This window comes from Enoplosus armatus, chromosome 18 (assembly GCF_043641665.1).
Source record: "Enoplosus armatus isolate fEnoArm2 chromosome 18, fEnoArm2.hap1, whole genome shotgun sequence".
Taxonomy (NCBI): domain Eukaryota; kingdom Metazoa; phylum Chordata; class Actinopteri; order Centrarchiformes; family Enoplosidae; genus Enoplosus; species Enoplosus armatus.
The window spans coordinates 2,129,584-2,147,078 of record NC_092197.1 but is presented as its reverse complement, the minus strand read 5'-3'; the positions used below and the strand labels follow the sequence as shown (position 1 = coordinate 2,147,078).

The 17,495-nt window shown below is 43.6% G+C and overlaps 1 protein-coding gene and 1 non-coding gene across 2 annotated transcripts in view; both read left to right on the top strand.

Moving 5' to 3' along the window:
* Positions 1-17,035, top strand: part of ttc28 (tetratricopeptide repeat domain 28) — a 97,857-nt gene extending 80,822 nt beyond the window's left edge. Inside the window, exons 18-35 of the mRNA XM_070924121.1 lie at positions 986-1,095; positions 2,011-2,140; positions 2,400-2,627; positions 3,861-4,026; positions 5,713-5,853; positions 6,298-6,442; positions 6,530-6,709; positions 6,924-7,489; positions 7,574-7,821; positions 8,578-8,702; positions 9,603-9,680; positions 10,171-10,330; positions 10,605-10,681; positions 12,303-12,326; positions 12,554-12,683; positions 13,548-13,655; positions 13,764-14,403; positions 15,125-17,035. Of these exons, the coding sequence (XP_070780222.1) occupies positions 986-1,095; positions 2,011-2,140; positions 2,400-2,627; positions 3,861-4,026; positions 5,713-5,853; positions 6,298-6,442; positions 6,530-6,709; positions 6,924-7,489; positions 7,574-7,821; positions 8,578-8,702; positions 9,603-9,680; positions 10,171-10,330; positions 10,605-10,681; positions 12,303-12,326; positions 12,554-12,683; positions 13,548-13,655; positions 13,764-14,403; positions 15,125-16,253 (4,385 nt within the window). The 3' untranslated portion in view covers positions 16,254-17,035. The remainder of the gene's footprint in view (positions 1-985; positions 1,096-2,010; positions 2,141-2,399; positions 2,628-3,860; positions 4,027-5,712; positions 5,854-6,297; positions 6,443-6,529; positions 6,710-6,923; positions 7,490-7,573; positions 7,822-8,577; positions 8,703-9,602; positions 9,681-10,170; positions 10,331-10,604; positions 10,682-12,302; positions 12,327-12,553; positions 12,684-13,547; positions 13,656-13,763; positions 14,404-15,124) is intronic.
* trnat-agu (transfer RNA threonine (anticodon AGU)) lies at positions 5,268-5,341 on the top strand. Its single transcript has one exon. It is a non-coding gene; the product is annotated as a tRNA-Thr (tRNA).
* Positions 17,036-17,495: the final 460 nt, after the last annotated feature.

Sequence of the window (17,495 nt, the reverse complement as noted above, 5' to 3'; positions counted from 1 at the left end):
CTGGCTCTTAGACAGACTTTGATCTACATGTTGGTATCTTATTTAAAGTCAGAGCTGTTCAGGCCTGAGAGCATTGTGAGTTGTGTCTCTGAAACCCGCCAGAAGCATGAAAGACATTCATGAGTCTGACACAAGCTAATAGCAGATCAGTGCTGGGGTGTTTACCCCGGAGTGTGCTTTCCTTCAGGCAGCTTGTTGTCAATAATCCTGTTTGATTTAACTTCTTCTCTCACTACTCTTTGAAACACACACACATCTCTCGTGTCTCTAGTTTTAAATCTGCTTCCCTGTTGAAAATAATCCTGTTGGAATCTCTTTTCTAACTTGAACTAAGAGACAAAGTAAAAGACGTGTAAAGGATATTTGGGTTCGTTTATGAGCTCCTTCAGGCTTCGTCGGGCCTGTAAGACGCGGTCACGGTTTGTCACTTTCCTCGCAGATCCTCGGGATTTTAATTGATCATTAACTCAACAAGCAAACGAAGACTTCGGCTCAGAGTTGAGGTGAGGACCGAGCTGGAGAAACATTCGTACGAGTGCCTCCAATTAACCTCCCAAACCGATGGAAAGAAGCTCAGATACAGAACATCACAGGCAGAGAAGCAGGCAGAGAAGAGTAAATCAAAACTTGATGTTTGATGAGATTCTGCTCAATCTGAGAGCCTAATGAGAACTAATTACAACCTGCCGTGACTGTCTGCTCCTGCACAGCAGGGGAGACGAAACATATCTGAGACAAACCGAAGACCAGAGAGAATACGAGAACTTTGGATTTGAGTCTGCGTGATAAAAGACAGGAACAATGAGAGGGAAAGAATGGAGACGAGAGTGAGCGCCCCGGGCTCGGCACAAGTTCACTTCAATGCAGCAACAGTTGTTATGAGCGTCAAAGCGCCGGGACTTTCAAAGAGATGATTTTCAGATCAGCGTCTGATCTCCTCGTCTGTCTGTCTGTCTGTCTGTCTGTCTCCGCCTCCTCTCCTCAGGTCTGCGTCTGGCAGAGCAGTTAGGTCGGAGAGAAGATGAAGCTAAGATACGCCATCGCCTGGGCCTGTCTCTGTGGGCCAGCGGAAACCTGGAAGAGGCTCAACACCAGGTGTGTGTGTGCAGCTGCATGTCTGCAGTATCTTTAACCTTCTCCAGAAGCTACTGTACAAGTCCAGTGTGAAGACAGGATCAGTGACGTACTGCTGGACGTAGGGACGTAGGGACGTCGGGATGTTTTTGACCAGCCGCCTCCTTCACAGAACGACGCTTCTGTTGTTAAAAAACGGTTTAATCCACTACATTTATTTTACAGCTTTAGTCACTAGTTAGTTTGCAGATTAAGATTTGTCACATGACGCATTGTCAGAGATAAAAAAGAAAGCATATAAAGCAATTAAAATCAGCTTCAACTCAACCAGCTGTAACATGTTAAATGATCAATAACTGTAATATAATAATATAATATATAGAGTTTGATAATATAACACTTTGAAATAGACCATTCTGCTTAATGAATAATGTTACTTTTGATACTTAAATTACGTAATACTTGCAGGGTTTTAACTTGTATTGGAGTATTTATTCGTAGAGGTATTGGTACACTATGTAGTACTTTTATGAGAAGGATATGAGTACTTCCACCATCTTTGTTTCCAGTGGTTTATGAGAAACATTCATGCTTTAAGTTCCCAGTTTGATGAAGAGAGGAGCTTTAACATCCTGCTTGTTGTGTGTTTGTAGTGCCCCCCAGTGGTTAGTATTGTAACAGCATGCTCTTTCACGTTTGAAATATTGACTGCCAGTTAAAATCAGTCTGCTTTAAATGAACGTGTTTTGTGTTTACAGACAGATGACGAAAAAGAAAGTAAAATCTGAAATAAGAACATCACATAACAAAAGCAGATCTCAACCCGGCTGAGCACGTTGGAGACATTTGCACATGTGTTTCTGTGTGTGTGTATTTTAGACAGTTTGATGTGTGTAAGTACCAGCGTGATGTGTGTTTGTTTGCTGTGTGTTTCAGTTGTACAGAGCGTCGGTGTTGTTTGAGACCATTCGTCATGAGACGCAGCACAGCACGGATTACAAGCTCTCTCTGTTTGATCTGCAAACCAGCTCGTACCAGGCTCTCCAGAGAGTCCTCGTCAGCCTAGGTGAATCAGCCGTCCTCCCCTCTTGTGTCGTTGTCTTGTGAATCGCTGAGCTTCACACTGTCTGTAAGGTGTTCTCACCTCTCCTCTCTCGCGTTCACGCTCTCTCGTTCTGTGTGTTGCCGTTAGCGATGCACAAATTATCACCCGATGTCTTGAGTGCATTTGTTTGTTAATGCTGCTGCTCCGGACAGTCTGTTCTCCCAGATGTTCTCCCAAACTCCCTCTCGACTCCTAACTTACCTTCTGTGTTGCGTCTCAGGCCGACACGACGAGGCGCTGGCCATAGCAGAGCGAGGGCGGACGCGTGCCTTCGCAGATCTCCTGGTCGAACGTCAGAAAGGAAGTCAGCAAGCGGCGAGCGCCGACCCTTACGTCCCCGTGACTGTAGAGCACATCCTGGAGACGGTCAACGGTCAGAGGGCCATGGTCCTCTACTACTCTCTGGCTGGAGGCTTTCTGTACAGCTGGCTGATATCTCCAGGGACAGGTACACACACACACACACACTTGAACACACCACACAGTCATGTAGAAAATGCACTTTCTCTATTCACCATGACTTCATTGACTCCTGGCTTTTCCTACAGCGCCACCATCAGAGCTGAACCTGAATTTGTTTCAGTTACACTCTTCAGTCTGTCCTGTTTTCTTTAACTTCTTCAGTCCAGTTTCACTGATCTGTCATCAGCTTTATCCTTGAGAGTGTGGTTCCAGTAGTCCGTCATATCTGTTCCGGGACCTGACGCATCTGTAGCATTTAGCATCTGTCAGCATTGCTGTACAGGTAGCATTAGCATCCCCCAGTGACCCTCCTTTCTCCACTGCTGATGTTGATGTTACACAGCTGTTTATGCATTTTTGTCGACCAAAAAAGTCTGAATCCGTCCACTGATAAGCAAACGTTTAGCCGGCAGTTGGTTATGTTAGTTAGTAATGTGTTACTGGGGTTAACAAGTCAGTCTGTCTCTTGAAGAGGATGATTAAAGTGTTGCACGTCATAGTTCATACATGAAATCCACCCTCCTGGCTGCAGCTTTGAAAAGGGCTCAAAAAGTCCACATGAAACCTCCTAAAGCAGTTTACCGGTTTCACACCAGGACTGCCCTGAGCCCTCTCTGAAGCCAGTGAGAGTGGACTCTGGATCTGGGCCAAAAACCTACTGGGTTGATCGCCCTGACATTGACGGAGCACGCTCATTCTCCTCAGTGGGTGATCTTTCCTCTTGCGCCACCCTCAGGCCAAAATGTCAACCACACAAACCTCATCATCTAATTGTCTCGACATTTATGCGCTGAAGAGGAATAAAGGGACCTTTCCTCTCAGGCCACCCTCGAGGGAGCTTTATATTCGCAGCCCCATTAGCAGTTTGTTCCATCCAACACGTTTGTGTCGGGGTTTGAAACAAACATCGCAGCCGCTGAGATGCACTGGGCTTTAGACTTTTAGCCTTGTTAATAATTGAGATATTTCCCCAAAATCTGCCCTGCATACTGAGTTTGGAGCAATTGTGTATGCAGCCTATGCTTTGCAGTGTTGCACGGCCAGCTTTAAAGTGGCTCCTCGTCCCAGTTTTTCTCGTTATTTTGCAGTAACAAACCCTCACAGAGCCTCGAGTCCACACACCAACACATTGTAAACTCTTCCTACATTCTCATGCACTCACATGCAGACGCACAGCGTGCACTAATTCGCTCGTGTTCTTCCTGAAATGCCACAACAGGTATTGTGAAGTTTAACGAGGTGTACCTTGGAGAGGCCGGAGTGGAGTTCCAGGATGGAGGTGGGAGCCCGCAGGGTGGAGGAGGAGCAGGTGGAGGTCCTCGGTCTGTGGAGCAGTACATCTACAACGCTAGAGAGGCTCTCGGAGTGGACAGCCATTACAGCAGGTTTTTCTTCTTCTTTGGTGATACGGTCAACACACATATTTATTTAATACCTTTAATATTTCATTATTTAATACGTACAAAACTAATTTAGCATTCCCATCAAGCCTCAGCTGTGCTTTGTGTTTAGTGCTAATCAAGTGTTAGCTTGCTAACACGCTAAACTAAGATGGTGAACATGGAAAGCACGTGGGAGACGTCGTGAAACATTCGCAGTTTGGTTAGTCTCAGACACCAAAAGAAGTACTTCCTGTTGCCTAATGCTAACCAAACTGCAACTCAAAACTGAAAATATTTCAACAAATAAAAAGGCACAATTGTCAAAATTAACCTCACATGGGACTTGATCCTTAACCTCCTGGATTACCTCCCACAATCTTCTCCTCTCTCAGACCCCTCTTGCTCTTGATACTACGTCGCCTGATGCCATAGTGCTTTCTGGCAGAAAGCCTTAAAGCCAAACATCTCCTATATGCACACGGCAAACATTGTACCTGCTGAACATCAGCGTGTTAGCATTGTCCTTGTGAGGATGTTAGCATGCTGACCTCAGCTCACGTACAGCCTCACAGAGCAGCAGACTCCGAGTCTTATTACTGTACGTCGTCATTCATTAAAACACGAGGCAGGAGAGTGAGCAAAACAAGACGCAGAGGAGCCGCATGCTGCATGTCATCTGTCTTCCTTTCCTCCTGCTCTCTGCTGCCATATTTCCTTACTCTCAATTATCCTGCCCGCAACTTCAGGCCTTGGTTGGCACAACTGGACGACTTTGTAAATCACTACCATGTGTCTTGTCAGCAAATGTTCCCCCACACAAACTGCGTCTCAACTTTCTGTAAAACCACTGCAGTGGAGTTACGGCAGCCAGCAGCCATTCATTGTGTGTGTGTGTGTGTGTGTGTTAACGCTGTGGCGATGATCATGAATCCTGTTCATCCACAGCATGAAAAGTATTTGCACATATGCAGCATTAAAGCGCTTTCCAAACCCACCAGTGGAGTTTTGCTCCCCTCCAGCATGGACCCAGACAGCAGAAACTGTTATTTCAAATCAAATCAAATCTCCCTGAGCTGTGAAAAGTGCAGCCAGAGGAGTCCACAAAAAGTAATGATGTTTGCTAATGTTAAATTCTGCGAGCCGTCAGTCCAGTTCATAAAGAGGCGTCACTGCCGAACACTACCTGTACTTACTGTTTCATAAGCAGCATCACCATTACCTAACTTGCTTTCTCACATCTTCAGGGCGCTGTGGCTTAGTTGGTTAAAGCGCCTGTCTAGTAAACAGGAGATCCTGAGTTCGAATCTCAGCAGTGCCTTTAGTACAATTTCCCCGCGGGGATCAATGAAGTATTTCTGATTCTAATTCAAAGTTAAATTAAAATGTTCCCTGACAGTTTCACTGATGTTAGTTTCATTTCATTTTGAAAGAAGAAATTAAAAAAATAAAGAGTCGTTCATGAGTCGGTTCGCTGGTGTTAGCTAATGTTAGCAAACTCACTGTTGACTTTGTGACTCTCATATTTTAGCGTTTGACATTAGCCTGTAACTGCTACTTGTGGGCACAGGGGGCGCTGTTCAGCTAAAGGTTACACAGTCTTAACGTTCACATTAAAGTAACATGAAAAGCACTGGTGATGTTGGCCCGCAGTAGTGACGCAGTCTGCCCGTGTTTCCCTCCACTTGGCAGAGTTTGCTCCAGCAGTGAGACCGAGAGTGAAGCCGGAGATCTGTTAGAGCAACAGTTTGAGGAGCTGAACAACAAACTCACCTCAGCCACCGACCCCACAGGCTACCTGCGCATGGTGTCCCGAAACAACCTCTTCAACAGGTCCGAGTCCGGCTTTTTAGCTGTGATTGATTTTTGGTACAGACTGAAATATCCCAAATATGATTGGATGGATCGTCATGAAATTCAGTACCCTAACTCATGTTTACAGGATGAACTGAAATCCATTTGTTGATCCTTTAACTTTTCATCATGTCAGTATTATATTAATTTGTCCCATATTTTGGTTTGTGGCTAATACTTGCAAAATATTCCCATGAGCCTCAGCTGTACTTTGTTTTGTTTATTGCTAATTAGCTAGTGGTAGCATGATAAGCTGGGTTAGCATTGTAAACATTATATCTGCTAAACATCAGCATGTTAGCATGTTAGCATGTTAGCTCAAAGACCCACAGCCTGCCAACATGGCTGCAGACTCTTTGGTCTCATTATTTTATTATTTCAAACAGAGTAAACATGTCGTGTTTGTGTTGGTGCCTCTTCCAGAAGCTGTCAGAGCATGACGAGTCTGTACAGCGCCACAGTGTCTCCGGTGAAGGACGGCTTGTCCTCTCCTCTTTGCCGACCGAGTAACATCAGCAAACCTCCTCTACGAGCCCTCTATGACTTACTCATAGCACCGATGGAAGGGGTACGTATGGAAACATCCATGACTGCTTATTTGCATTTCCTTTTTTATGCCTTTTTAACGTCAGTCTTTGTCCTCTTGTCTCTGCAGGGCCTGATGCACAGTAGTGGACCCGTGGGCAGACACAGGCAGCTCGTATTAGTGCTGGAGGGAGAACTGTACTTGATCCCATTCGCCTTGCTCAAAGGCAGCTCCTCTAATGAGTACCTTTATGAGAGGTTCAGTCTCATTTCTTTACCATCTTTAGCCAGCCTGGGAGCCACAACCAAGGTGGGTCTTTATCTTAAACGCTGTATTGGTCCCTTTGGAATATCACACATATCTCACACATCACCTAATTCGTGCTGCATGTTGCCCTTTGATGTTTGTATTGTTGTATGATGTCATGTTTTAATGTAACAGGTGTATTTTTATATTTTATTTTTACGTTGTTTTTGGCTTCTTAAACTATAGAAAATCTCTATAAACTGTGTTCAACCCACAGCCTCATCCTCGCCGCGGTGGTCCCTTACTTTGCTCAGATGGAGGTTCAGTGGCTGCAGTGATTGGGGCTCCTCGCCTGCCCCCCTCTGTGATGGGCCGCTGGTTGTGGGGCCCCTTGCCGTCAGCCCAAGATGAAGCTCTTTGGCTGGGGGAACAGCTGGGGTGTCACCCCCTAACTGGAGCTAATGCCACAAAGGAGCGTGTGCTCGCAGCGCTGAGTCAGGCGGAGTGCGTTCACTTTGCGACTCATATATCCTGGAAGCTCGCCGCTTTGGTCCTCGCCCCCAGCCAGGAGCATGCAGGAGGAGAGGGGGCAGGGGGCCGGCCCCGGGAGAAGTCACCGTGTGCAGCGTCGACCTCCGAGACCGCGGATCAGGACGGAAAGAGGAAGGGTTCGTTCACAAAGAGTCACAGCAGCCCAGAGAGATTCAGAGATGAAACGAGCGAGGACGGGGAAAGTGTGTGTGACGTGGAGAGTGTGTGTGACAGTCCACCGCTTCATGACTTCCTCCTCACTGCTGCTGATATTCTGGACCTGTGCCTGAGCGTCAAACTGGTGGTTCTGAGGTATAACTTTTCACAGATTTAACGTTTTACAAAGCCTGTTAGGTTTGACCGATCCACCTGACCTCTGAGTCCTTGTCACCGCAGGTTGTACCCGGAGTCCAGCAGCAGGGTGTCGGCTGACGGGGTGGTGGGTCTGACCCGAGCCCTCTTGGCTGCGGGGGTCCAGTGCGTGTGCGTCTCCCTGTGGCCTGTGCCGGTAGCTGCCTCCAAGCTGTTCAACAACAACTTCTACACGGCCCTCCTCAACGGGACCAAAGCCAGCGCGGCTCTGACGGAGGCCATGAAGACCCTGCAGAGCAGCAAGCACTTCTCACACCCCTCCAACTGGGCTGGTGAGCAAACAACCCTGGACGCAAACACTCAAGGTCCACTTATTAGTCTTCAACACATCTCACTGGAGTAGGCCCAGCTTTCATCATGTGACCTAAAAATGGGTCTCACTCCGCTGATGAAGACCATGAGAAGCATTGAAAGCTCTGGAAGATGCTTGTAGGAGGACCTTGAGAAAGGGTTTATTTTGTTGTTGTTGTTGTAAAATCATTATTTCCCAGGTCAGGCCTGAACTTATACGATTTTACAATTTAAAGAACAAGTAAAAACAAAAAGAAACAGCACTAACCCAACTTAAAATCATTTGTGCTTCCTAATAGATGATGTTGCGTGCTCTACAAAGAGCTCTGTGATCTTTGACTGATGTATTTTAGCATTTTTTTAGGAGGACGTTAACTGTAAATAAAAACATTGCAGTCCCTTTTTTCAGCCCCAAGAAGTGTCCCTAGCTATAAGGCAGGGCAGCCTGAATGTAGCCTGAGAGGCGAAACACAGGGTCAAAAAGTGAGATCTGTACCTCAAACCAGGGTGGAAAGTGAAGTGGATCTCAAGGTGAACTTTCCCCTAAATGTTCATTTGGCAAAAATAGAGGAGGACCAGAACAGCAAGCCGGGACAGAATATGGACCAGTATGTTCTGTCTTTCTACCATTTTTGGATGGTTTTTGGATAACTTGTCTAGTCCTCTACCCGACTCCTCACATCTACTCTAAATGCACTAAATGTCTTTAAAATCTGTGTGTGTGTGTTTTTCTTCAGGTTACATGCTGATTGGCAGCGACGTGAAGCTGAACAGCCCCATGTCGCTGGTTGGCCAAGCCCTGGCAGAGATCCTCCAGTACCCAGAGAGGGCCAGGGACGCCCTCAGAGTGCTGTTACACCTGGTGAGACGCCTTCACACCTCCTGTTTATTAGTTTAGATCCATCGTTATTCATTTAACTCCTGAAGATGAATTTGAACCTCAGCATCACGTCAGCGTGGACAGACAACTCTCCATCATACGACGAGCATTAAGGGCCCCTGTCATAGTCATGATATTATGTCCTGATATTTCCAGAATTAAGTCGTAGTATTTTACGAGAATAAAGTTGTAATTCTTCGACTTTTTTTCTCAATATGTTATGACTTTATTCTCCTAATATTCCAACTTGACTTTTACCTTTAAAAATCACTTTTTTACTCGTCGTAGCATCAACACTCAATAGGGAATAAAAATCAGATCTTATGAACACCTGAAACTCTGCTATGACTATGACTCATAAACACACTGAATGCAATCTTTCACGAATATAGAAGATGGTTTTATATAGAGCTGAAATTATCAGGCAATCAATTCATTAGTTGATAGTCAGAAAATGAATCTGCAACAATTTGGATGATCAATTAATTGTTAAAGTAATTCCTTTTTAAGCAAAAGTGCCAAAACTTCACTGCCACCAGCTGCTCAAATGGGAATATTTGCTAAATTGCTTCGTCTTCAGTGATAATTAATTGATTATTGACTGTTGGTCGACATTTGAAGACGTCACCTCGGGCTCCGTTTCCATTTACTGAAACATAATATAAATATATGCTGCTGAGACAGACGGGAAAGACTCAGCTCTCACTCTGATCAATACAACTTTAGCGTCACTCCATCATCATCGCCATCATCATCAGACCTCCATCAGAGCATGTTGCTAAGTGGTTCGGCCCTGAAATCCCCAAAATGTCGTAAAGGGCAGCTCAAGGTGCCTCAGTGATTAATGAAGACGGTGTGAACTGCGTCTCTTCGTCTCTGCAGGTGGAGAAGTCTCTGCAGCGTATCCAGAGTGGTCAGTGTAACCCGATGTACACGTCACAACAGAGCGTCGAGAACAAGGTGAGAGTGTCGGCCTTCCCGTCTCTTTTTTAGTTATTTTAAATTAATTGTATTATAAATATTGACGCATTAATGTACGTGCCAAGTTAATGCTTCAGCTGGTACAGATGGGGCTCAATTTAAACTCATGTTGTAATGCAGTTGTGGAAGAAGTACTCAGATCTTGTACCACAGTGTAGAAGTGTAAAATTTTAATTTGAAGTAAAAGTACTCATTATACAGAACATTTCAGAATCATATATATTGTTATTATTATCATTCATCACTTTAATGTTGCAGCTCTGATCTTAATTACTCTGTATACTGCGGTGAATTTACCCTCGAGGATCAATACCGTTTTATCTTAATCTATAATGATATTTCATATTTGATTTGTTGACTATATTTTGTGTTATTAATCTCAGTCTGTGTGTAGTGCAGTCGAATTATAAAGTAGCAGAAAATTAAATTACCACCACTTACCACCACTTTCTCCTCTCTCCTCTCTAAGGTTGGTGGGGTGCCCGGGTGGCAGGCCCTCCTGTCTGCGGTGGGTTTCCGGTTGGACTTCTCCGGTAGCGGTGCTGGTCTCCCTGCGGCGGTTTTCTTCCCCACCTCGGACCCCGGGGATCGGCTGCAACAGTGCAGCACCACTCTGCAGTCCCTGCTCGGTACCGCAGCGTCTCCTTTATTCAAAATGTCTCTCATGTCAATCACTCTGATAGAATAACAACCTGTTTAGTCCCTCCAGGATCCAGAATTCAAGAATTGTGAGCAGTCTGCTATGAAATTGCAATTGATATGTGAATATTACATCAGCTAGAGAATAACTTGACCAAAATGTGTTTTAAAATTTGACCATATTAGTTGTATAAATAATCATTGTAACTAAAGGATTTCATGATGATATGTGGAAGGTCTAATGAGCCTTCTGTACGTCCTCAGGTCTCACTCCTCCGGCTCTGCAGGCTCTCTGTAAACTGGTCACAGTGTCTGAGGCCGGAGAACAGCTCATTCATAAGGTACTGCCATGTTGTAAAGTAGTGCACAGGTATTCATGCCAGTGGTGGAAGAAGTACTCAGATCCTTTACTTAGATACCAAAACGACAATGTAAATATACTCATACATTACGAGTAAAGGTTCAAGTAAAAATGCAGCAGTATTGTCTGCAAAATATGCTTAAAATAACAAAGTAAGAGTATTTGTTCCGCAGTAAAATGTCTCCTGTGACTGATATATTATTATATATTACATAATTAGATTGTTAATACTGATGCATCAATGTTAGAGCAACATTTTACTGTTGTAGCTGCTCGAGGTGGAGCTAGTTTAACTTCTTTATATACAGTTAGCTAGTTTAACTACTTTATACACAGTTAGCTAGTTTAACTGCTTTATATACAGTTAGCTAGTTTAACTGCTTTATATACAGTTAGCTAGTTTAACTACTTTATATACAGTTAGCTAGTTTAAGTACTTTATATACAGTTAGCTAGTTTAACTGCTTTATATACAGTTAGCTAGTTTTAACTGCTTTATATACAGTTAGCTAGTTTAACTACTTTATATACAGTTAGCTAGTTTAACTACTTTATACACAGTTAGCTAGTTTAACTGCTTTATATACAGTTAGCTAGTTTTAACTGCTTTATATACAGTTAGCTAGTTTAACTACTTTATACACAGTTAGCTAGTTTAACTGCTTTATATACAGTTAGCTAGTTTTAACTGCTTTATATACAGTTAGCTAGTTTAACTACTTTATATACAGTTAGCTAGTTTTAACTGCTTTATATACAGTTAGCTAGTTTAACTACTTTATATACAGTTAGCTAGTTTAACTGCTTTATATACAGTTAGCTAGTTTTAACTACTTTATATACAGTGAGTAACAAAATGGAAATATAAAAAATATTAAAGTAAGTACAAGTACCTTAAAATCGTACAAGCACAGTCCTTGAGTAAATGTATGAAGTTACTTTCCACCACTGGTTCATGCCAACATGTTCACATCTGAGTAATTCATGTAAGTGTGTATGTTTGGTATCAGAAGTGGGGGGGCTTGATGAAGAAAAAATTATAATAATTATATTAACTGTAGACAGAAATATTACCTGAAAAACCAAGTCATCAGTCCTGTGTAGCGTCTGCAGGTACTCCTTTCAGGCTGCATACAGGCCCAGCATCGATCAGGGCAGCTCGTATGTAGCCTGAGAGGCGAAACCCAGGGCACAAATACCTGACGGTGACCCAAATGAGTCCATCAGTATTTTTAGCAACTCAGAACTTCCCTCATCTGGATTTTAGCAGCTGGACAGTAAGAGGACACCTGAAATTATAAAAATGAGGGGAACAAAAATAGCATTTTGAAAAGTAAGGGGGCTGATTTAAAACAGTGTGTCGAGCCATTTTCAACACATGAAAAATAAATTTGGTCAGAAGTGTCAATATTAACACCAGCATTGATGTGTTTCATCACAGTACAGTCAGTACAGTACCATATGATCATCAGGTGTCATCATCAACATAAGCACGTCATCGTTCATGCATGGCCGAGTGTGCAGCGACTCAAACATGACATTCGCTCAGAATTAAACCACTAAAGTTCTGTTTCCTCTTCTCTCATACCCACCTCACAAAGGCGGTTAAAAGCATGGTGGGAATGGTAAGTGTTTCATGATGCTGACCTGAGTTCAAAGAAAGTGTAAGACTGGCCAACGCAGATAACAACACTAAGTTGTTGTCCATAATCTTTGTGATGTGGGTGCAACATCAGTCTTGCTTTAATGAGATTTTCTCATTTTTAATTGTTAATGTCTGTGTATCACAGCTGTTTCCTCTTCTCTCTCTCTCCCTCTCTCGCAATCATTACTGCCTCTCTCCTCTCCAAAGCTTCACCAAGTGCTGGTGCAGTTGCAGTCGGGCGACAAAGACCAGGACTTTTCTCTGGCTCCCATTCAAGTGTCGATAAGCGTGCAGCTCTGGAGGCTTCCAGGCTGCCACGAGTTCCTGGCTGCGCTCGGTGAGTCGTCAATACAATAAATAAAGCTTGACTTTGATTGTGAAATTAAACTGATCGCTACAAACAGCTCAGATTAGAAAACACTACATTCATGAAGTCATAATGAGACTGAATGAGTTTAATGAATGAAAGCTTATTGTTGCTTCAGATTAAAAAAAAAAAAAAAGCAATAAAAGAAATAAAGAAATATTCAGATCCTTAAGTACAAGTACCAATACCACACTATAAAGCATACTCCATTAGAAGTAAAGGTCCTGCATTCAAACTGTTACTGAAGTAAATGTACACAAGTATTATCAACAAAAAGTACAGAGTTTTAATTTTATATAGTGTTAATTACTTATTGACTTAGTGGTGCTACTCTCTAATTAGGATTAATACATTGTTTATTAATACTTAATAGATTAATCACATCCATCTTGCTGGTGAACACCCTCCAACATTACTCACCTTTTAGTCTTTTTAGCTTTTTAATTGATCAGAAAACTTCCCCAAAGGATAGTTTGACTGCGTACCTACAGGACCTACAAGTCTCAGCTGATCCAAAATTCATTTATTAACAACTTAATAAAACTACAATTATAAATGCTGAATAGCATTTGCCTTTATTAGAAAGTGCTATGCAGCCTTTTGGTGCTGTAGCTGGTCAAGGAGGTTCTAATTTCAACTACTTTAAATGCTGTTGCCTAATTTAATCAATAATAATGCATCGTGTCTTTTGTAATGTTCATCTCTCAGTTACTGTAGTTCTCAAATAAATGTAATGGAGTAAAAAGTACATTATTTCCCTGTGAAATGTAGTCAGAAGTATAAGTTAGTTGTGTGTAAATGTACTTGGTTCCATTCCTCCGCTGTGTCTCTCAGGCTTCGATCTCTGTGAGGTCGGTCAGGAGGAGGTCGTGCTGAAGACTGGGAAGCAGGCCAGCAGGCGCATCATGCATTTCGCCCTTCAGTCTCTTCTAGCACTCTTTGGTGAGAATAATGCAACAACTTTGTGGACATTTTTTCAAAACTAAATCCCACTAAATCTTTTTCTCTATTCCAGCCTGATACTTGAAGTCATTCCCTGTCTCTTCTTAGACTCCACAGAGCTTCCCAAGCGCCTGAGCATGGACAGCTCCTCCTCCCTGGAGTCTCTGTCGTCCTCCCAGTCGGCCTCCCAGCCGCACTCTTTACCCCTCTCCTTTGGTTGCTACCCACCTCAGCCCTCCTTCTTACCCCCGGTCTGCCCGGACAACCTCTCCTGCGACGCCATCTCCGTCTACAGCCTCAGCTCCCTCGCCTCCTCCCTCAGTTTCCTGTCCCGACCTGAGCCCGCAGGAAGTGACATCATCAGCCAGCGCTCACATCAGCAGGAGCTAGAGAGACCTCGCGGGGGAGGGGGTCTCTACGCCTCACACCGCCAATCCGGCGGCCTGTCGAGGGGTCGACTGACCAATCACGGAGGAGGATTAACGGGAGAAGGGGAGGAAGAGGAGTACGAGGGGTACTCCATTATAAGCAGTGAGCCGTTAGGACGGGGGAGGAGGGAGTGTGACACGCTGCCACTGCCTGCGGGACACAGACACGGCAGAGGCGGTGCTGGGAGAGGATCAGCCGGGGGTCATGGGTACCCAATCACAATCTCCTCCAAGGGAAGCATCAGCACGCCTACATCTCCAATTAAAGCCCCGCCGCCGCCCCTGAAAGTTCCTGCCAGCCCCAAACCCAAGCAGGAAATGTAAGTTCAGTGATATTGAGTATAACTTGAGTCCATGTACACTGTAGTACATGGTTTGATTTTAATTTTTCAAAATAAAATGCTCAATGACTTTTTTTCTTTACACACACACACAAACCTTCTAGTACACAGCAGAGAATATGTGTCTTAGATCTCAGCTGACGGGTTACACTTGAATGACACCTCAATTTACGTCTTTACACTATCACTCTCATTTCATCGCTCACGTTACACGTTACAAAACAAGTAAAAGAACCTGCCAGTGCTGTGAGTTAATTTCAACCTGTTTCTGATAGAAATCAACTTGTATCAAGAATTTTCCAGAAATGATCGTCTGTATCTTGAAACAAGAAAGAACAAGGAGAGTCACTGCACTAGAATCAAGACAAAACAAGCCTGATTTTACAAAGTAAAACCTGAAACAAGGTCTGATTTACGTCAGAAAGAAGTAGAAATGTTTCTACTGCACTGGCAACATTTTCATGTCCATTCATGCCTCGACATGCTCTGACATTTTATTCAGAAAATGAACGGGACTTTTATTTTGGACGCCCCAGATCCTCCCACTTCACAGCCATGTGTCTTTTGGTCTTTCTGATATTTTATACAGTTCATCAAGTGGTAATGTAACAATTACAAAACATGTCATAGCATTTGTGGTTCAAGCTCAATGGTTCATTTCAATATAACTGGAAATGTTTGTTTCTTCATTGTTTTCCAGCTCATCTCCTCAGAGGACTGGGAAAGGGAAGGTTAGCAGCTCCGAGTCGGACCAGTCGAGTACTGAGACAGACAGCACGGTCAAGTCCCAGGAGGAGAGGACGGTGCCTGCGGGACAACTGGATCCCCAGGAACTGGCCCAGAAGATTCTGGAGGAGACCCAGAGCCACATGCAAGCTGTGGAGAGCCTGCAGAAAGCAAACATTAGAGGGAAGACACTGAGGGGGCCCGAGGGGAGAGAAGAGGCACATGCCAGGCAGCCTTCCCTGTCTACTCCCACAACCCCAACTTTGACTCCCACTGGAGGAGCTCGAGGGTTTCAGCCCTCTGAGACCAGTGCGTTTAGCAGACCACCCAGTAGAGCAAGTCTAAAGGCTTGCTCCTCTCCTCTCTCCCTGTCCAGTCATCTTTCACCCCTCTGCACTTCTGTTTCGACACCTCCCCCAACTCGGCCTAAACCTCCATCCCGCTCCTCGTCACTGCAGAAAATCAGCTCCGGCTACAACAGCCCGGCTCATTCCTCTCCGTCTTTATCTCTCTCTGTGAAAGAGCAGGGTTCGCCTTTCCCCACGACTTCCCCAGATGTGCATGCGCAGGCTCAGCTCAAACTGAAATACCCTACCTCACCTTACAAATCCCACATCTCACCCTCCCGCTCCCCTGCTGACAGTGCCCCATCGCCGGCCCTTTCCTATTCCTCCACAGGATCCATGTCAGCCTCCTCCAGCCCTGCAAACACCCCCGACACGAACCAGTCAAAACAGGATAATAAAGTCCAGGCCATTCATAACTTAAAGACCTTCTGGGCCAACGCAGGCCAGAAACACGAGGTGCCGTGCGCTGCCAGTTTACTCCGAGGTGGGAATAAAAAAATGAGTACAGTCCAGAAAGATGTTTTGGGTTTGCTTAATCTCTCACCTAGACATGAGTCTGTCAGCAAAAATGTAGAAGGATCTGAGGATCACAACACTGGCGACAGACCAAATGGTCACCAAAAACTGGAGGCTAAACCACCTCAACCTCCATCTTCTAATCTTCCCACAAACTCTAAAGGAGGCATCAAACTTCCCTCTGGGAACGGCTACAAGTTTCTCTCGCCTGGACATTTTTTTCCATCTTCTAAGTGTTGAGAGTTGAGATGTTTGCCATGCTGAGCCCAGAGCCAGAGGGCCAATCTTCTGCTTCATTTTTGGTGTTTTTGCACCATGACAGAAGCTGTCCAGCTTGTCAGCCACATTTTTAGCAATACCTGCTGAAGACAAGGATCGAAAAGTACTGTTTCATACTGACAGTGATTTTACATGTCATTACTTTTTTTGTGAAGGGATGTTTTGAATGTGATGATTGTGCCTTCTTCTGGAGAGAGCTGGAAGGACAAAATGACTCTTAGAGAAGTGTTGAGTCTCTGGCTTTAACTGTGTTTTCAAGACTGACTAGAGAGCATGTGTCTCAATGCCTCCATGTACTGTACCTACAGTCTGTTGACTGAATGCCTGGGTAAAGGAGAACAGTTTTTATCCACCTAAATGCTCGCTATATTTGTGTAAGTTGACCTGAATTTGATCTTGATTTATTGTCTAATAATTATTGTTAAATGTCATTATCAATGCTTATTGTTGTCATTTATTTTGTAAAGTAAACTGTGTTTTCCAGTCATTATTATACATTTTATAAAGACAATTAAACCAAGGAAGACTTAAAGAAAACATTTTGATATTTTTTACGGAGATTTGATTTCATGTGTGATTGTCAGCTTGGTTCCTCTTGCTGTTCAGTGTGTTAGTAACTTTATAATGTACAATTTTGCAGCGGTGCCAGACTCCTCGTATTTAGAGATATTCTCAATTCTTCAAAAGAAGTTGACGAATAAAAATGTTCCTTTCTTTGTCTTGCTTTCATGACATAAATGAATTGTGAAGCGAAAATATCTGCGTGCAGTCTTTCCACTTATAATAAACATGAAACAGTAAATCTTAGATTAGATTTCAGAAGTAGGAATGTTTATCTCAATCCTACAAAAACTCACTCTAATGCAGCGGTGGAAAGTAACTTAAGTGTCCTTAAGGACAGGGTCCACTTACTCTAGTTTACTCGTATTTATATACAAAGTAATGTACAGTATTACTATATTTGATTTAAAGATGGTGGTATGTTAAGTGAGTATCTACCAAAGCTGGTAGGAATTAGTGAAAAGGTCATGAATCCTGAGAAAAACCATTTAAACTTTAAACTCTCTGGAAATGGGGGAGATTTGCAATGTTTAATTTGCCTAACAATCCAATCAAATAATCATATCTCTTGGAGTGGGAGGATTATAATCAAAATAAGCAACGGTGTCTTTGTTAATTATCTGTGACCTAAATCACTTAAAT